Raw genomic sequence first — 20,210 nt, 5'->3', positions numbered from 1 at the left:
CCATTCAATCACTTCTTTCCTATAACTTACTTTTATCTTTAGGCATGTTACGTCAGAAAAATTATATACTGATTATTGGTAAACTCTAACTACTGGTCAACTGTTGTTGAGCAGTATTGATCAGATTTCACGTTTACAACAGTTAGAATGAGAAAGAAATGCCTAATGCATTTAGTATTTAAAAACTGAAAAGTAAGGTGAGCTAGCCAGTTTCATATGGAACCTTGTTCTGGCTGTTCTCCAGAAATTCCTAGATCCTAGGAAGCCAAGCTCCCTAATGGATCACAACTCCTCCAACTTTCCTATTCTACATGTAGCACTTGCCACACCTCTCTTGCACTTCAGTCACCAGTGTCTTCACCCATTCTCCTGTAGGCTTCTAGACAGTTTTATAACTTTTTTTAAACTGTCAGCCAGGACAAGAACCTTGACGTTTTTATCACTTCCCTTTTAACTTTTAGAATACTTACTTTTTCATTCACAGGCTGAAATTGGCATTCTAATGTCAACTTTCAAATTGAAATATTTACATCATCAATAAAATCTGAGTGACCCTGAAAATATTCAGACAAAACAAATAAATATGTGATGGTGGTGGTGGTGGTTATGGTGTTTTAATTTATAGTAGGGCTGTCACGTGATTAAAAGAATTAATCACTATTAATTGCACTGTTAAACTACAATAGAATACCATTTAATTAAATATTTTTGGATGTTTTCTACATTTTCAAATATATTGATTTCAATTATAACACAGAATACAAAGTGTAAAGTGCTTACTTTATATTTATTTTTGATTACAAGTATTTGCACTGTAAGAAAACAGAAAAAATAGTATTTTTCAATTCACGTAATACAAGTACTATAGTGCAATCTCTTTATCAGGAAAGTTGAACTTGCAAATGTAGAATTATGTAAAAAAACCCACATTCAAAAATAAAATGTTAAAATTTTAGAGCCTGCAAGTCCACTCAGTCCTACTTCTTGTTCTACCAATCACTCAGACAAACAAGTTTGTTTACATTTGGAGGAGATAATGCTGCCACTTCTTGTTTACAATGTCACCTGAAAGTGAAAACAGGCGTTCTCATGGCACTGTTGTAGCTGGAGTCACAAGATATTTACATGCTGGATGTGCTAAAGATTCATGTGTCTCTTCATGCTTCAACCACCATTCCAGGGGGCATGCGCCCATGCTGATGACAGGTTCTGCTTGATAACAGTCCAAAGCAGTGTGGACCGACACATGTTCATTTTCATTATCTTAGTCAGATGCCACCAGCAGAAGGTTGATTTCTTTTAATTTGTTTGTTTGTTTATTTATTTTGGTGGTTCAGGTTCTGTAGTTTCTGCATCAGAATGTTGCTCTTTTAAGACTTCTGAAAGCATGATCCACACCTCGTGCCTCTCAGATTTTGGAAGGCACTTCAGATTCTTAAACCTTGGGTCGAGTGCTGTAGCTATCTTTAAAAATCTCACATTGGTACTTTCTTTGCGTTTTCTCAAATCTGCAATGAAAGTATTCTTAAACACTTAACAACATGTGCTGGGTCATCATCTGAGACTGCTATAACATTAATTCTATGGCAGAATTATGCCCCCCAATCTCTGCCCATGCTTTGGAGGTTGTTGTGGCTGCAAAAAAAATCTGCTGTGGGCTGCATGCGGTCACGGTGGCTGCAACTGATTTACACTGTTCTAGCTGCCTGTACCTTTTAACCCTAGTGGTCATCTTACATTGGTTTCATTTTCAAGACTACATTAGCTGGGAAAAGGGCTAGAAACACAGCTTTCATTTGTATTTTAAAAATGATTATTCTCTCTCTACATTTCTAGTTCCCTCCCAAATCATGGGCCCAAAGGCTGGCTGTGCTTTAGTGGTGGTCGGAAATCCTATCATGCTCTATTTCTCCCGCCCTCCCGCACAGTAGAAGTATGATGAAATAATCAATATGCATAATCAGGAAGCTGGTGACAAAATGCATCTAATATACTCCTTAGTTTTTCCTGCAGCTGCTATGTGTACATTAGTGTTTTCCTACACTTTGCTGCTGCAGTCACAAAATATTGGCATTCATTATGTTAACTTTCCAGCTTACACAATGCTAGACTCTGGAATCCCTTGAGTTTTCTTTGTAGACAAGTCTAATGGCACTTTCTGCCTCTTCATTCATGCCTTCAGAAGGTATTGTGCAAAGTGTAGCTCACTGAAATAACAATGTGGACATAGTACTGCCATTACACGTTAGATGTCGTCTCTGCCTCACCTTCAGCCATTCAGATTCACACTTAACCAAAGTGACACTTGATTCTGTTGGTGTGATTCCGAGATGAGTTCATTAGCCAAGGGAAAACCAAAATAGACAGGATGAGGGATGAAGTACCCTGCTTTCCCTGTTAATTTATTTAGTATCTGATGGGGAGTCTTTCTTTCTGCCTCTTCTCAGAGGAGCCAGAGTTCTTGAGTTTGTCTATCATGCACTTGTAGCTGACTGGGCTCTGTGGTCTACCAGGCACTGCAGCGCAATGGGGAAGTAACCTTTCTGGTTAACTTTTTCTGATGGTTCTTGGGGCTCAAGAATGAGCAAGTGAGTTTTTTATCTTTAGCTCCACCATGGTTGGTAAAGCCCCACTTGCTCTCAGATCTTCTTTCTTTTGCAAGGATATTTCTAATAGTTGCTCAGTTTTCTGGTGCTTTTAGGTATACACACCTGTGTTATGACGACTCTGATTAGACAAAATATGTGCCAGTGAGCATTGTTCTACATTTGTAGCCAGCCTCCACAAGTGATAGTTATTCTCTTCTTCACACAAGCTATTTTTCATCTTTTAGGCTCTCTCTGTAATATTGCAGTAACAATCTGCAGAGAGACAGTAGAAAATGTTCTTTCTCATTCAGAAGTAAATCTGGCGTTTCCTAACGAATGCTTTAATTTGAAACCCAAATAACATTCTTAACTTTTTTGTATGTAATTTCCTAGGTGGTTGTTTTTTAAAGGACAAAAGTAAAAGTATATGTAACTTGTAACTGTCTGTTATATGTAACTCTGGCGATCTCTGCATCATGCATCGTCAGCAGAATTTGAAGCCTGAGTCTTTGGCACAGACTTCACTGCTTGAGCTATAGGTATAAGTTCAGTAGCTGGCAGAAGAAGGATTTTTATCCCAGAGCGTGGGGGAATGAGACACTGAAGCCATATTCTGGGTCTGGGTATGTCTGGCCTAGTTTGTCTTCCCATGCCACCCCAAGAGTTCAGAGCGCTCCTGCGCACTTTGGGCGGTGGGAGGGATTGGCATGGGAAGCCAAACCCAGCTCTCTAACAATCAACTCTACCCCACCCCTTGCTGCACTGGCTCTGGCAGCTTCCAGGTATTGCCAGTAAAGTGTGGTGATGGTGATGGTGCTGCTGCTCTGGCAGTGGCTTGAGCTGGAGTTTTTAGAACGTTCAACAGTTTTGAGAGGCTACCAAAATTTTCCAGAGGTCGAAGGAAAGCAAGGGAGAGGAAATAGCAACTAAATATTTTTGACAATTTTGCTAAATCTGAATGGAATCTTATGGGACAAAGAAAAAAGGCATGTTTACAGCCTGAGACGTTGGTGAATATCAAAGACTGACTGCAAGCATGTATGTGTTAATACTTCTCCAAGAAAAGGGTGCAAAAATCCTTTAGAATGGAAAGTGTTAAACAACCTAAATATAGGGGTTCCTACCAGCTCCCCAAATAAGTGTGGCTTTGTAATCTTTTACTTTGTCAAAACTATTCTAGAGTTCCTAGAACCAGAAATCAAAATGACTACTACAGAATATCAGAAATATCTGAGAATGAGGCACTGAAGTTCACATTTCTAACCAGGACTTTTTTCATTCTATAGAAATTTCCACATTAGCAGGTATAATTTTTTTTATCATTGCATTGAAATGCTTACCTGGTATTCTGAAACTTTGCTGAAAGCAAACAAAAGCTTTATGTGCAGAAGTACACTGATTTAAAAGAAGTATCCCATGTTCCACAACATAATGTATGCTTTTGCGCCTTTGCTCTGGAGTTCTGTTAATATAAAATTAATGTAATGCTTTTGCTTTTGGGTTTTAAGGGATCTTGAAATATCATAGTAATCCAGTAAGAGGGATGACAGTATTTCCTTATTTATTTAGGTGTTAATCAAAACTTAGCTTTTAGTAGTAGAATATGCCCATGAAATGTTTATGCCATTCTGTAGTAGAGAAGTATTTCTCTAGCATAACAGTGCTGCATAATAGCATAAAAATATGTAACAACACAAACTGTGTTTTTTTTTTTAAAAGTGACCATTAATATACAAATTGCCTGATCCCTTTTTGCTTCTTTGGAAAGCTACTGTGTATAGAGTGTAATCATTTTTCTTATTTTAGGTGACAAACAGCATGTTTGGTGCTTCAAGAAAGAAGTTTGTAGAGGGGGTCGACAGTGACTACCACGATGAAAACATGTACTACAGCCAGTCTTCAATGTTCCCACATCGGTCGGAAAAAGATGTAAGATGAGCAAACATAATATTTTGCCCTTTAATAATGGATTAATCTCATAACAAGATGGATGAAATTGAAATAAGGACAGAATGTCCTGTACTCAAGGGTATTCCTGTAAGCTGTAGCCTATGTAAATTAGTTGGTGTGTGGGCCTCACAGGTAGTTCAAATGAACTGCTTCAGTGCCCTACTCATAGTTTCTCAGCTAGAGATAAAGGTAGTTTAGTTCCCAGAAAAGTCCTAGATGGATGGCCTGGATCTACTTTTCAAATTCAGCTATTTGAGAAGGATTAGGACCATGTCCAGCCCTGGCCATTGCACAAGAACATTCCTTTCTTTTTTGTCCCTGATGTTGTATTTCTGGCCCATTGTTGAAGCATTGCTTATTCTCTAAATAAAAGTGACTCCTTCTTTCACAGGTGCTACCAGACACCTGACTCCTTCGTGGCCAAATATGCATGGGACTCACTAGCTGCTGTCTCCCATAAAATCGAGAATTAAATTGAGGATTAGGATGCAAAAAAGATTCCTCAAATCTACTGGGAAAAAATAAACTATATTATTCCTTCCCCCACCTCCACCCCGCAAGGCAGGGGGATTCTAAAAGTTCAGAAGCATGTAGAAGAACAAAGTTCTTCTAGAAAACTCAAAATTGAGGACTTAGTATGATTATGCAAAACATAAAGGTCTATAGTAGTTTGTTAGAACACTTTTCCCATGATTGCCTCCTATTCCAGCAAGGTATATCCTTTTGAGAGGGTAACATTACGAGATGGAATACTCTAGCCCTTTACTGCTTTAAGGAATTGTTTGACTTGATGCTTTTGAAGCACTGTCACTATATATTTCCTTTCAACAGTCAGGCTATTTAGAATATTTTTCAAGTGGTAAACAGAGAGCTTTTTCCCCATTACATTTTAGTAAAGGAAGGGTTCTAGACCATGTTTAAAACGCATACTCTAGATGCGAAACTATATTTTCTGCCTCTAGCTATTTATATAACAGCTGTCACTATAGTGGTGTTCTGGTTTGCCATTTAAGCTAGCTTCAACACTAAGACTTTACCAAGGTGAAAGCAGCAAAACGAAGGGGAGGGCACCTGAAGTCTTGTCTTATAATTGTATGACTTAATGCAAGTGTCTGGGCAACAAACAGCACCACAAGTAGTCCAAGAGATTCTAAGAGTATTTGAGAGCCTTGGTTTAAGCCTTGCCTACACTACAGTGTTTTGTCAACTCCAGTTATGCCGATGCTCTTTCTGTTGGCGGAGAGCATCCACAATTGGTGCTCTAGCATTGATAGTGAGAGCAGTGGACTGTGGTTAACTATTCCACTGTGCTACTTACCACCTTCTGCTGCTAGGAGTTGTGGGAAGGTGGAGTGGATCTCAGGGCATTGTGGGTGTTTGCTCAGCGTCGAATTATGCAAATTTTTCTGTCCCATCATTCCATGGGCTTCTGACTGCATTTTGCAGCATCTTTCAATAGCCCCTGTTTACTGTGCGCCCTCCATCTCTATCTGAAAGGATGGATCTTGCATTGCTCTCTACTGTTGTGGTCACCGTTATGAACAGATAACGGCTGGTCATGTAGTATATCATGAGCATCCAATCTGAACAGGAATCAGAGGTGCCTGACCTATTGTGTACCATGGAAAGAAGCAACACCAGATTACTTTTGGCATTCACAGAGCAGCTGCACATGGTGCACCATTGCTTTTGGGCTCCGGAACAAAGCACTGAGTGGTGGGATTGCATTGTTATGCAGGTCTGGGATGACGAGCAGTGGCCGCAGAGCTTTCAGATGCGGAAAGCCACCTTACTGGAACTGTGTGCGGAGCTTGCCCTCTCAATGGAGAAGCGCATGGTGATTGCTGTGTGGAAGCTGTCAACTTCAGACTGCGGCTGGTCAGTCACAAATCAGTTTGGAGTTGGGAAGTCCACTGTTGGGACTGCATTAACACAAGTGTGCAGGGCCATTAGTCACATCCTGCTACGAAAGGACTGTGACTCTTGTCAACGTGTGTGAAATAGTGGATGGCTTTGTGGCAATGGGATTCCATAACTGTGGCGGGGCAATAAATGGCAGGCATGTCCCAATTTTGGCCCTGGACCATCTTGTGATGGAGGATATTAATAGAAAGGGGTGCTTCTCTATGGTATTGCCGGTGTTTGTGGATTACCGTGGGTGTTTCACTGACATCAACGCGGAGTGGTCCAGGAAGGTGCTTGATGCACGTATCTTCAGGAACACTGGAGTGTACAGAAAACTGCAAGCAGGGACCCTTTTTCCAGACCAGAAGATTCCAGTGGGGGAATGTTGAAATGCCCATAGTGATTCTGAGAGACCCAGCATACCCCTTACTCCCATGACTCATGAAGCCTCGCATGGGAAACCTGGACAGCAGCAAGGAGCGCTTCAACAATAGGCTGAGCAGGTGCAGAATGACCATAGAACATGCCTTTGGCAGATTAAACAACATGCTGGCCCTGCCTTTATGGCAGATTAAATTTAAATGAGGAAAATATTCCCATGTCCATAGCAACCTACTGTGTGCTCCATAATATTTGTGAGGCCAAGGGTGAAAAGTTTCCTCTGGAGTGGAGCATGGAGGTCGATTGCCTGGCAACTGATTTTGAGCAGCTAGATACCAGGGCTATTAGAGGGGCACAAGGGGGTGCTATTCGAATCATGGAGGCTTTGAGGCACCATTTTGACAAAGAGCAACAGTAATGTGTCTTTCTATACAGCACTCTGCCATGCTTTGGTAACTTGCCACCTTGCATGGAAATTTTGATGGTTCCTGTAGTCAGCAAATGATCAAATTGCCATTGTATTAATTCCAGCAGCAACCACCATATGTAGGAGACAACGAAAGAGTGTTTCAGAGAGTGTTTTTATTAAATACCAATTAATAACACACACACAAGGCTTTGTGGGAAGGGAGATAACAGTGAAAGGCAGCATAGGCTCTTACAGCTGTGTGTTAGTCCAGCTATCGTTTTGGAAGTTGTCCGAAGTGGTGGCATGAATGGGGTACTGAGACGTTCTTGGAAGTTGCAAGGAATGTGTGGGAGGAGTCTGGGGAGGACTTGAAAACAGTTCTATATCGGTTTGTGGGAGGGGAAGAGAAGGGGAGCATGCATGTATTCTGCCTGCAGCGTGATTAGGGACTTCAACATCTCCATTTGCTCCTCCATCACTCTGATCATCTCCACCTGCCCCATTAAAATTCACTCCTGGCTCTCCTTTCTGTCCTGCCTGTTTTATAATTTTCTTTTAAAGTTTCTCTCCACACCCTATGTTCTTGTTTTTTGGCCTCTGGGGGTTGGAGCACCTCTCGAAACATGTCGTCCTTGCTCCTCCTTGGTCACTTCCTTATCTGCCGGTGTGTAGGGAGGTTCCCCTGAAGGCCATATCTGCAGAAGAACAAGGAACAATAAACAGAAGCATGATTTAATGCACTCCTAGCATCGAATCATTGTAGTAAAAGATGTGCATTTTTAAATGAATCAGTTTCTCACTGTCCCTTAGCAAGCACACAGCTCAGCGAATGCCCTAAACATGGTGAGTTCGGCCTGGGGGGGAGGAAAAGGGGTGCTCAAGATGGGGCAAAGAGTCTAGGTGGTTTTTTAAGGGTAACACTGCAGGCAACTTGGAACAATATTGTAAACGTTGCCACCATTTTCCACAGACGGGGGCCATTGAAGCTGATATCTCACCCCTGATGGTAAGCAAGGATGCAAGAGTGCATCTCCTTCATCCGTGCGGCTTCAGATCGGGTCCCTAAGCTGCTCGCCTGTGTACTGCTTTGGTCCCTGCGTAAGTGGTTGCTGATTGGCATGGGAAAGTTTACTACAACAGGGGAAGGAACAAAGCGGCTCTGCCATGGAACCTTCGGCAGAGCCTTGGCGAGTATCTGCAGAAAAGTTTTTCCTAGAGATCTCTCTGCAGGATTCCTGTAAAATCTGTGTGTGCATTAACACACTGTTCTGCCGCACTGTTTAGCTGCACAGCAGGGAATGTGAAGCACACACAAACACAGCTAGTCGTTTACATTTCTATTCCTTCACCCACTTCAAGAATATGCAAAGCAAAGGACAACTCTGCCTCATATAACTGAGCAGCATCAACTCAACTGATCAGAGCTCTCCTGTCCTGCATCATGCATGCCAGAGATGGACTGCTGGGACAGGCGAGATCCCTCCGGAGTGGAAAAGAGGTCCTGCTTTGCCTCACCACTGGACGATCCTGCTGTGTGCTTCACATTGTCCTCCAACTCGACCTCCTTGTCCATGACTTCGTCCTTGGGGTTGAGTCCACTGACTCCAGCCCTGCCGAAGTATCCACAGGGCTCTTGGCGGTGGCAGTGGGGTCTCCACTGAGGATGGCATCCAGCTCCTTTATAGAAGTGGCAGGTCTTTGGTGCAGCATCAGGGCGACAGTTTGACTCCCTTGCTTTCTGGTACACCTGCCTCAGCTATTTTTATCTGTGCACGGCACTGATGCCTGTCCTGTTCATAGCCTTTATCCATCATGCCACGAGAAATCTGACCATAGGTATCGGAGTTCTATAGCTGGAGCGGAGCTGGAACTGCACAGCCTCTTCTCTCCACAGTGCCAGCAGATCCAACAACTCAGGTGTGCTCCAAGCGGAGAGCGTTTGCTGTGTGGAGCCGCCCTGGTCAGATGGGAAGATGCGATGTGAAGTGTCCACTCCGAATAAACAGGAAGTGGAATTTCAAAAATTCCCAGGCCATTAAAGGGGGAAGGGCAGACGTCTGTGTACCTTTGTGCAGGGCAGCGGAGTTCGAACTGCTGACCAGAGTGGTCAGGCTGGGCATTGTGGGACACCTCCTGTAGGCCATTTATTGGAACATAACCAAGCATGATGTCTACTCTCACACTTTGTCGATATAACGTTGCTGCAAAAAGCTCTATGCCTTTTGTCAAGATGGTGTTATTTTGTCAGCAAAGCAGGAGAGTTTGTTGATGGAAGGTGCGTTGCAGTGTGTACACCTCCTTTGTTGACAAAACTCTGTAGTGTAGAAAAAGGATATATCAGAGTCTACTTAGATTCTCACTAGGAAGTTCAGTTCTAGATAACCAGAGTTGAGATCTTCTGTTGTGGAAGAATTCCATATGTAGTTCAGTGACTCACCTGCCCACCCAGAACCTGGACAGTCTTAATTCACTGTGTCTGTTGACTTCATGTATAGTGCAGTGGTTTCATAGATCAGACTCCACTCCAGTCATCTAATCCTTCTCTTCTTCCATATTGGGTGTTCATGGCTTGGAGTGTGTAGATCTTCACTCATTTCACCTGTCATCAGCGACACTCCTGTGCTTTTGAGGTGAATGGAACAGCTATGAGTAAAACACCCATAAATGCTGTTGCTATGGATTGCACTGGACAAGAGTCAACATGTGACTCAAGGTAGACTATTGTCTTTGGCAAAGGAATTGAATATACATTTTTATAGCGCTTCAAGCATCTTGATCTTCTTTTGACAACTCAGAATTCTGCTTGAAACAAAAGTGATTCTAATTTGAATTGACAATGTGACTACTGCATCCAAACGGGTGATCATTCTGAATCCAATTATTTTGTGAGCTTTGGTCAGAAAAGTATCTTATTCTTCTGAGCTCTGTTCTCTTCTGAGGAGGAAAAATATACTGGCTGATGTTCTAATTACATGTTGGCTTACAGACGAGAATGGATGAAGTTGTCACCTCTAACCCTCAGTGCCTTGCTACTGTAGCTCTCTGTCTGCGACACCCACAAAATCAAGGCATTGTGATGCACTTGAGGTAAACAGTGACACAACTTTTCACTGGTCTGGATTGCATCCCATAACATAACCATTCAACCGCAAATAATTTCACTTCTCACAGACAAATCTATTTCCGTCAGTCTGCATCTGTAATGACAAAAGAGAGACTATCGTGTTTTGTGAATTAGTTTTTGCAGTAAATGCTTTTTCCATGATTTGGTGTTTGGTTTTCTCTCCCAGTCCTTTGACTGACAAAATAGGCTACAGAACAAAGAAAATCAGTGACATCAGCATTATCTTTGGATTAGTTCACTAGATTTGTCTTGTTTGGAAAATCTGAATTCTTCTATAGTTTCCAGGCTTCATCTTCTCAAGGCTTGATGTTTTGTTCTGACCATCAAATTCATTTTTTCAAAAGCGACTCATGAGAAATTGACAGAAGGTTTTCTTGCATGGGGATAGGAGCTGCATTACAGAAGGAAGGCGAGGGGGGAAGGCCACATCTGGCATACATCATCTGATAAGGAAAAATTTCTTGCTGATGTGATAGTAGGAGTCTCAGAGCTTTGAAAATGTTCCCTACCACACACTTTTAGGTTGTTGCAAGCGGCCTTAGAAAGATTTTGAACTGTAAATACCTTTGATTGGAAGCTTTTGCTTGTAATATCTTGAGAGGCAAAATGCTGTTTGAGGTTGTCATCACACCACCTGATCATGTAGAGTTGCTGTCATTTAAAGATAGGAGTTCAGCCCACCATTTTGTATTGCTATATTTTGGATGTTGAAAGAAGTATGCAACAGAAGTCTGCTTTTTCTTCTTTTACTGAGTTTTAGTACCCTTCAAATGTATTTGCTTTTATTTTTGTGTTTTGCCATTCTGCTTTGAGATCAAAAGACAGTGTTTGGTTGGGAACAGGATGGCTTGGGGGTTGTAGGGTTTTTTCTTTTTTTACTATTGGTATTGCAGGGGCACTTACAGACCCCATTCAGATTTGGGGGTCCATATTTGTAATAATGACTATCACTTATAGATGTTTATGCTTTCAAAGCTCTATTATAAATATTTATCATCTTAGTAATTTTTAATTCCTTATCTTCCATTTGTTAATGTTTTTATTTTGTTGCTACATGCAGTACTCTAACACAAGTTATTTTGGTATTTTTAAAGTTTTATCCATTACAAATATTAGGTCTCGGTTGGAGATAGAAACTCTTACTGGCTTTTGTGTAGTACGTCTTTAGGAGACCGTTTTTTTTTCAGGCTGCTGAATATAGTGTTTAGCCTTAGAGTTTGACATCTCTGCCTTCTGCTGCAACTTGCTGGGATAATGAATAAAACAGTGTATTGTTTCCTTGAGAAACTTTTGCTTAAATGTCTTTAGTTAATGTTTGAGAGGCTTTTAGCTAAAAATTTGACAGATTCACTGTTTAACTTCAGATATTACATTCAGGGCTGTGTGTCAAAAGCATGCCCATGGAATCCTCTGATATTACAAGGAACTAGGTACAGTGGGGTTAGGACGGGGTGTTTTAGTAGCATTAATTTAGATGATAAAATAATTATTTAGTAATGGATGACTAGCCTTGATCCATTTGAATAAAGTGGAAAGTTCATCTCTGGCAAAAATCAGATTAGCATGATAGGTTTAATGTTAATAGGAGACGTGTATTTTCATAAACCTTAAAAATATATTTTAAAATAAAATTGTGTCAAAATCATTTCCCCTGCTTACTATACAAAACTCAGACCTTAAGTGCCATTTCCCTGCAATAGCTGATGATATTGCTAATGAAGAAAGCAGTGGAGATGGAAGCCTGCTGTCCTGTGTGAGAGATCAGAGAGACTCTTCATTCACCTCATTGTAGGTGAAAAAGCTTTTTATTGACATTTTAAGAGATGAAGAAAAGGAGCATTGCTATCATTTGACAACAGTCTGAGGAAATTTCTTGCTGGATATAAGAACAGCCATACTGGGTCAGACCAGTGGTCCACCTAGCCCAGAGGTTCTCAAACTGAGGGTCGTGACCCCTAGGGGGTCATGAGGTTATTACATGGGGGGTTGCAAGGTGTCAGCCTCCACCCCAAACCCTGCTTTGCCTCCAGCATTTATAATGGTGTTAAACATATTAAAAAGTGTTTTTAATTTATATGGGGGGGGGTCACACTCAGAGGCTTGCTATGTGAAAGGGGTCACCAGTACAAAAGTTTGAGAGCCACTGACCTAGCCCAATATTCTGTCTTCTGACTGGCCGATGCTGGCGTACTTCAGAGGGAATGAACAGAACAGGCAATCAAGTGCACTCCCAGTGTCTGGCAAACAGAGGCTAGGGACACTCAGAGCATGGTATTGCATCCCTGTCCATTCTGACTAATAGCCACTGATGGACTTATCTGCCAGGAACTTACCAGGTTCTTTTTAAAATCCTGTTCTAGTTTTGGCCTCATATGGAAGCTGTTCTATACCCATAATCATTTTTGTTGTCCTCTCTTTACCTTTTCCAATCCCAATATATATATTTTTTGAGATGGGACGACCAGATCTGTATGCGATATTCAAGACGTGGGCGTACTATGGGTTTATATAGCAGCATTATGATATTTTCTGTCTTGTCTATCACTTTTTCCTAATGGTTCCTAACGTTGTTACCTTTTTTGACTACCGCTGAACATTGAGCAGATGTTATCAGAAAACTATCCACAATGACTCCAAGATCTCTTTCAGTGGTAACAGGTAGTTTAGACCCCATCATTTTGTATGTATAGTTGGGATTATGTTTTCCAATGTGCATTACTTTGCATTTATCAACATTTGAATTTCATCTGCTGTGTTGTTGCCCAGTCACCCAGTTTTGTGAGATCTCTTTGCCGTCTGCTTTGGACTTAACTACCTTGACCAAATATAAACATCCATTGTATAATGTTAAAAACATGTGGCAACATTGTAACAATTTATAATATGTTTATCAAACAGTTGCTACAACTTAAAAAATAATTGCTTTCATAATAAATGTATACTGCATGATGGGAGAGCCAAGCGTTTGGAATTTATACTGTATTACCTATATTTATTACCTATGAGATATCTGCTTTTGACCTATCTAGTTTGGGCATGTAAACATAAACCAGTGTTACTTGGCTAGAGAGGAAAACAGGTATTCATGTTTTGTACTTTATATTGTCCTTCAGTTTGCAGAGAGGGAGGAAGTAAAATGCATCTCTGAGTCACATTTTAAGAAATTACAGGTAATTTTTTTTTTTTTAAACAAACTGGAATGTATATAGTAAAGGAAATGGAGAAAAATCAGTTTCTCATGGTAGAATTATAACTATCAGCAAACTACTGATTTACGAATTTTTGTTTAACATAGGTTATAAGTAGGCTTGGAAGGATTAGATTTTTATCTGTAAAGGTCTTTCACTGTAAACACACAAACCAATGAAAAAATCTTTTCATCTGTAAGAATAGAAATATACAGATCAGCAAATTAAGAAAAGTGCTGCTTGAGAACTTCAGAGTTCTATTTAAGGATATTTACTATGTATATTCTGACATGTGATGATGGCAATTTGTGTTTTCAATGGTTTTAAAACTTTAACTTTTTGAATTGCATATATCTACAGTCATTAAATAATTGTCTAACTCCCCTCCTCATAATTTCCCAGAATTGTGAAAATTTAAATGGATAAAAATAGAAGAAAAAAGTTTAACCCATAGTTCTGCACAACTGTGAACATCTATTTGATAAAAATCTAAAAAAGGTTAATAGAAACATCAGTATATCTGTTGAAATCATAGAAAGATAAAAATTGAATTCTGCCAAGCCTAATTACAAGAGAGTTAAGCCATTATGAAAGTCTTTCAATATACCGCAAAATTGTTTCTATTCTTTACTATAAAGCTATGTCTAACACACCTGTTTTTAAACCAACAGTATAAGATAATTGGTGAATGCAAATGAGTACTAAAATTTCAAGTGGTTCTTTGGACCAGACTCCATTGCATGCATGCAATCATGCTCCTCTTCCATGCTTCTGTATTATAAATGGCTCTTTGAGTATATAGTGAATGTATCGCATTGTGTTAGTAGTGTATTTACGTGTTTAATGTTCATTCTTTCACCTTCAGTATTCATCTATTAATAAACTGCAGCCAGTCTCTTAATCTGATTAAAATGTCTGTTTTATCAGTTTAGTCTTAATCACTCATGGCGTCTTCCATAATACCTAATTACAAATTTTCTAGTAATCTCTTGTCTGATTAATAATTCATATTGTATACCTTAGTATTGTATATATGAGTTTTAAAGTGATGCTAAACTTTAAAAAAAAAACAACAAACTTGTTAATGATATCACTTACACCTTAAATTATTAAAACTGAAGGAATTATAAAAATCAGTTTGTTTTTCACTATTTAGGCAGTTTATTTCTTACATTTCCTCAAGTTAAATAATGAAGTTGATAGTTATTTTCACTTCAAATTCTCAGTGCTTATAAATATTTTGACTATTGCAAATACTTCACTGTAAATGTTTATTTTAAACTCTTAATTGGAACTTTAATAACTTAGAGAAATGGTTTTATTGGTCTTACATTTTGTAAATGCTTGTTATAAAACCTAATTTTGTGGGAGATTTTGCGGTGGTCTATTTTAAATTACATTAATATAAAAGGAGAATTATTAATAAAATGAAAGATAAACCAGAATAATATGAGAGATCTAGTTTATTTGTTGGCTTGACTTCTAATTTTGTTAAATGGTCAACATAGTGTTGTCTCCCTTTAAAACTGTGATTCATCTACTTAGGTCATTCAAATGGTACCTGTTGTGCTGGATAAATAACAGAAACAAAGTAACACAGGTACAGAATGATTGTCCTGTGTTTGGTGTACATATCTGACTCAGATGATAATTATCATCCTTTCTCATATGTTTAGTTATCCATTGGTCTGGATATTATTTGTGGATTTAAATTTGCTCATTCTACAAGATTTGAGGCAGTTTAGGCTCTTTTTTCCTACTTCTTCCTCTGAGTTTAGGTTCACTGTACTGGACTGAGGCAGCACTTCATTGACCACAGCTTACACGGGGCAAGTCTACACTACAGCGCTACATCTGGTGAAGATGCGCTATGCCAAAGGGAGACCGCTCTCCCGTCGGCATAATTACTCCACCTGGGGGAGAAGCATAAGCTGCGTTGGTGGGAGTGTCTCTCGCCGACATAGCACCAGTGTGGACCACACACAACTTTTGTGGCTCAGGGGTGTGAAAAAGCACCCTCTTCCCGCCCCCCCCCCCCCCCCCCAGCAACGCAAGTTAGATCAACTTAACCGGTAGCGTAGACCTGCCCACTCCTTCCATCTAGGAAAACAGCTTCAGCTTTGCTGCGGGAGCTTTAGAGCATAATTATTTCACAAACTTCTGAGGAACTTCAAATGAATGTGCATGCAACTTTTTCAGGGCTGATATTATCAAGCCTAGATAAACTGCATTGCAATAAACCAATCTGAAGATAATGAAGGCATATATAATAGAAACCAGTTCAGTTACCCAGTCAGTTGTTTCTTGTTAGAATGTTTGTTGCAGTTCCTTCTTATATCTAAGTCTAGAATCTGTGAGGAGTGTTGTTGGACCTCACAACTGTTTTGGGGTGATAAGAGTTTTGTGTGATAAGACTTGCATTGTGGCCACTTAAGATTTGCAACTCCTTACCCAAGCAGCACAAGAGTGACTTTCTCACCTCAGTTGTTGCAGTCTTTGGTCCTGTTGCCTTTTATTTTAAATTTTGCAAACAATAAAATTAAAGTATGTGAATTAGGTCAACTGTGTATTTTTGTCAATTCCTATAAGAGAAAAGTAGCCTTGTATTTGATATTTTCCCTAGGAATTGGCTCTTCCATCAGGTCAATCACCCACTTTTCCAATCACCCACAGTATGCAGATCAGTGAACGCCTATGTATATGAGAGAAAATTAGTTTATTTGTACTCTTTTTTTTTATTTTCTCTGAATTATTCCAAGGCATTCCACAAAGTAATCCATGACAGTAATCAGGTTGGCTATACTATTGTCTGTTCTTTGCTGCTGTTTTAAAAATTATTATTTATTATTAAACATATTGTCTGGAACAATAGCTTCCTGATTGGGGTCTCAAGCTGTTACTATAATACGGATGATAATCCTTCAGCCTAAGGTTAAATATTGCTGTAAAATGCAAATGAGTTTAACAACAAAATCAAATACATTAGATATCCAATGTACCCTTCATGGTAAACTAATAAATCACGCCTCATGTGCCTTTCCAGCTCACCTGAAATTTAGGTAAAATACAGAGTATTAAGCCTCCTGTATTTCCTAATAGTACATACTTAGGATGCCATATTAAACAATCTTTAATTTAATCCTACTGTTTTAAAAAAAATTGCTATACTCTCCTGACCATCAATATATAGTGGCTGTCATTAAATTTTAACGTTTGCAAGTGGTTACCACCCAATTTTCCTTATACTTAAATCACACATTGCCATTCAAAAGCCGACATCTAAAACAGGTGCCTACACAACAACAAAATGGTAATCAGTATAGGTACATAAACAGTTCAAAATTAAATCACTTTAGACAAGTAAAGAATGTATTAGCTGGGACTGAGACTTGAAGTCCACATTAGAAATACAGTGCTTGATTCTTTATTGTGCTGTGGCACCATTATGCCTGTTCAGTAGTGCAAAGGGGCTTTAAATGAATTGGCTCTGATCACCAGTGTGTTCCTCCAGTACTGTATATAAATACCTGAGTGGTGTAGAGATCTACGCCACTCATTACCACATCCCCTAGTATAAGAAGTAGGGATGATGGAAAGGTGGTGTGGTGTGGTGTGGTTAGACCATCTCTGTGTTCCAGCTGCTCTTAGCTACTGGAACCAGTCCTTCATGGCTGCAAGTAGATAGGGCTACTTTAATTTACATATGGGGCCCAGGCAAGGCCTTGGCTGGCCTAAGAATAAAGGAGTCACAAATATGACTTAATACCATCTTCACTCATCTTCCTGGCCACACGCTCATTGTCCCATTTCTACTTCATGCATAGCTTGGTCAAAAATGTCACACTATCAGAGTTCTTTCTACCATGCAGGTGTACCAAGATACCATCTGTTTCTCTCACTAGCAAAAGCCATCACTTCAGAATTTCTAATTAAATTTACTGTTTACATCCTTGTCAGAGGGTCAGTAAGAAAGAAACTTGTCCAACATAACAGTATTTGCACACACAAAACTCTTCCTCTTCTAAAGCATCACTGATACATAATCTAGGAAAATTTTCTCCTTGGGTATCCAGGGTACTGAAGTCCTTTCAGTCTCTCTATTTTAGGAGGCCAGAGTTTCAATACTAGCAGGATCATGTGAGTTAATCCAGTGCTACTTGCAGTGAATTTAAATAATATCCTAGGGCATGGCTACACTTGCCGATGTAGAGCGCTTTGAGTTAAACGAGCCTTCGGAGAGCACAGTAGGGAAAGCGTTGCAGTCTGTCCACACTGACAGCTTCAAGCGCACTGGTGTGGCCACATTTGCAGCGCTTGCAGCGGCATTGGGAGTGGTGCATTATGCGCAGCTATCCCAGCATTCAAGTGGCTGCAGTGTGCTTTTCAAGTGGGGTGGGGTGTGACAGGGAGTGTGTTGTGTGTATGTGGGGGGAGAGAGTAGGTTTTTGGGGGGCTGAGAGCATGTCAGCATGCTGTCTTGTAAGTTCATACAGCAGCAGACCCCCTTCCCGCCCGTGCCTCTCTCTCTCGCTCTCTCTCACAGCATTCCACACTAATGATTGCTTTGTCTCAGAGCAGATAAGCAGCCGGCTGTCAGAAACGGCGCTTTCAAAGGGCATTTCCGCATTCCTGCAGCGATTCCAAACAATGACAAGAGTGGCCACTTGACTTAAGGAGATTATGGGACATTTTCCGGAGGCTGGTCAGAGAGCAATAAAGCAACACCTCGTTCGCACTGGCACTGCGGCACTCCAGCGAGGGCACAGCAAACGTTATTCCACTTGCCAAAGTGAAGTACCAGCAGCGCTGTAGCCGTGGAGTCAGAGTGCTCTACGTGCCTTGCCAGTGTGGACGGGTAGTGAGCTAGTGTGCCCGGGGCTCCTTTATTGGCTGTAACTCTCAAGTGTAGCCAAGCCCATAGTCACTCTGATATCTTTTTGAGATTCTCCCCATATATGAGGGGTAACCGTGTTAGTCTGTATCAACAAAAACGAGGAATCCGGTGGCACCTTAAAGACTAACAGATTCATTTGGGCCTAAGCTTTCATGGGTAAAAGACCCACTTCTTCAAATGCATAACCGTGAAAATTACAGATACAGGCATAAATACATATACACTGGCACATGAAGAGAATGGAGTTACCTTACAAGTGGAGAACCAGTGTTGACAAGGCCAATTCAGTCAGGGTGGATGTGGTCCACTCCCAATGATTTGATGAGGAGGTGGCGGTACCAAGAGAGAGAAAATTGCTTTTGTCCTGAGCCACCTCCTCCCAGTCCCTCCTCAAGCCCAAATTAATGGTGTTAAGTTTGTAAATGAATTGTAGCTCTGCATTTTCTCTTCGAAGTCTGTTTTTGAAGGGTTTTTTTTGTTGTTGAAGGATGGCTACTTTTAAATCTGTTATTGAATGTCCACGGAGATCGAAGTGTTCTCCTACTGGCTTTTTTATGTTACCATTCCTGATGTCTGATTTGCATCCATTTATTCTTTTACGTAGAGACTGTCTGGTTTGACCAATGTACATGGCAGAGGGGCATTGCTGGCACAGGATGGCATATATCACATTAGTAGATGTGCAGGTGAATGAGCCCCTGATGGTGTGGCTGGTATGGTTGAGTCCTCTGATGGTGTTGCTAGAGTAGATGTGGGGACAGAGTAGGCAAAGGGGTTTGTTACAGGGTTTGGTTCCTGGGTTAGTGTTTCTGTTGTGTGGTGTGTAGTTGCTGGTGAGTATTTGCTTCAGGTTTGGGGGCTGTCTGTAAGCGAGGACTGTCCTGCCTACCAAGGTCTGTGAGAGTAAGGGATCGTTTTCCAGGATAGGTTGTAGATCGTTGATGATGTGCTGCAGAGGTTTTAGCTGGTGGCAGTACATGATGCCCAGTGGTGTTCTGTTGTTTTCCTTGTTGGGCTTGTCCTGTAGGTGATTTCTGGGTACCAGTCTCACTCTGTCAATCTGTTTCCTCACTTCCCCAGGTGGGTATTGCAGTTTTAAGAGTGCTTGATAAAGATCTTGTCGGTGTTTGTCTCTGTCTGAGGGACAAATGGCTTGGCTGTAGAGCAGAGGTGGGCAAACTACAGCCTGCGGGCCACATCCAGCCCGCAGGACCCTCCTGCCTAGCCCCTGAGCTCCTGGCCCACGAGGCTAGTCCCCATCCCCTCCCCTACAGCCTCAGCGCTCTGCGCCGCTGGTGCAACACTCTGGCAGCGCAGTTGCAGAGCCGCGGCCTGACCCGGTGCTCTAGGCAGAGAGGGGTAAGGGGACGGGGGGTTGGCTAGAGGGCAGGGGGGATAGGGGTCGGGGTGGTCAGAAGGCGGGGAATAGGGGGATTGGATGGGGCAGGGGTCCTGGGGGGGGCAGTCAGGAATAAGGGGGGGCGTTGGATGAGGCAGCAGAGGGCAGTCAGGGGTGGAGGGTCCAGGGATGGTCAGGGGACAGGGAGCAGGGGGTGGTGGATTGGGCAGGAGTCCCAGGGGAGCTGTCAGGGGGCGAGAAGCGGCGCGGTCGGATAGGAGGCCGGGGCCGGGCCACTCCTGGCTGTTTGGGGAGACCCAGCCTCCCCTAACTGGCCCTCCATACAATTTTGGAAACCTGATGTGGCCCTCAGGCCAAAAAGTTTTCCAGCCCCTGCTGTAGACAGTGGATTGTGTGATGTGTCCTGGATGG

General features: G+C 41.3%; 1 protein-coding gene across 5 annotated transcripts in view; it reads left to right on the top strand.

The window, feature by feature from the left end:
- The window catches only part of CNOT2 (CCR4-NOT transcription complex subunit 2), a 151,990-nt gene that overhangs the window by 81,543 nt on the left and 50,237 nt on the right, over window positions 1-20,210 (top strand). For 3 of the 5 annotated variants that reach the window (XM_077832889.1, XM_077832864.1, XM_077832881.1), the window contains 2 exons: window positions 4,395-4,517; window positions 13,471-13,527. In XM_077832889.1, coding sequence (XP_077689015.1) covers window positions 4,407-4,517; window positions 13,471-13,527 — 168 coding nt within the window. In that variant the 5' untranslated portion in view covers window positions 4,395-4,406. The remainder of the gene's footprint in view (window positions 1-4,394; window positions 4,518-13,470; window positions 13,528-20,210) is intronic. The other 2 variants (XM_077832895.1, XM_077832874.1) reach the window with 1 other exon arrangement.

The sequence above is a fragment of the Eretmochelys imbricata genome, chromosome 1, assembly GCF_965152235.1.
Source record: "Eretmochelys imbricata isolate rEreImb1 chromosome 1, rEreImb1.hap1, whole genome shotgun sequence".
NCBI lineage: Eukaryota > Metazoa > Chordata > Testudines > Cheloniidae > Eretmochelys > Eretmochelys imbricata.
Note: the sequence above shows the minus strand (reverse complement) of the source record. Positions and strands in the feature narration are given on the sequence as shown.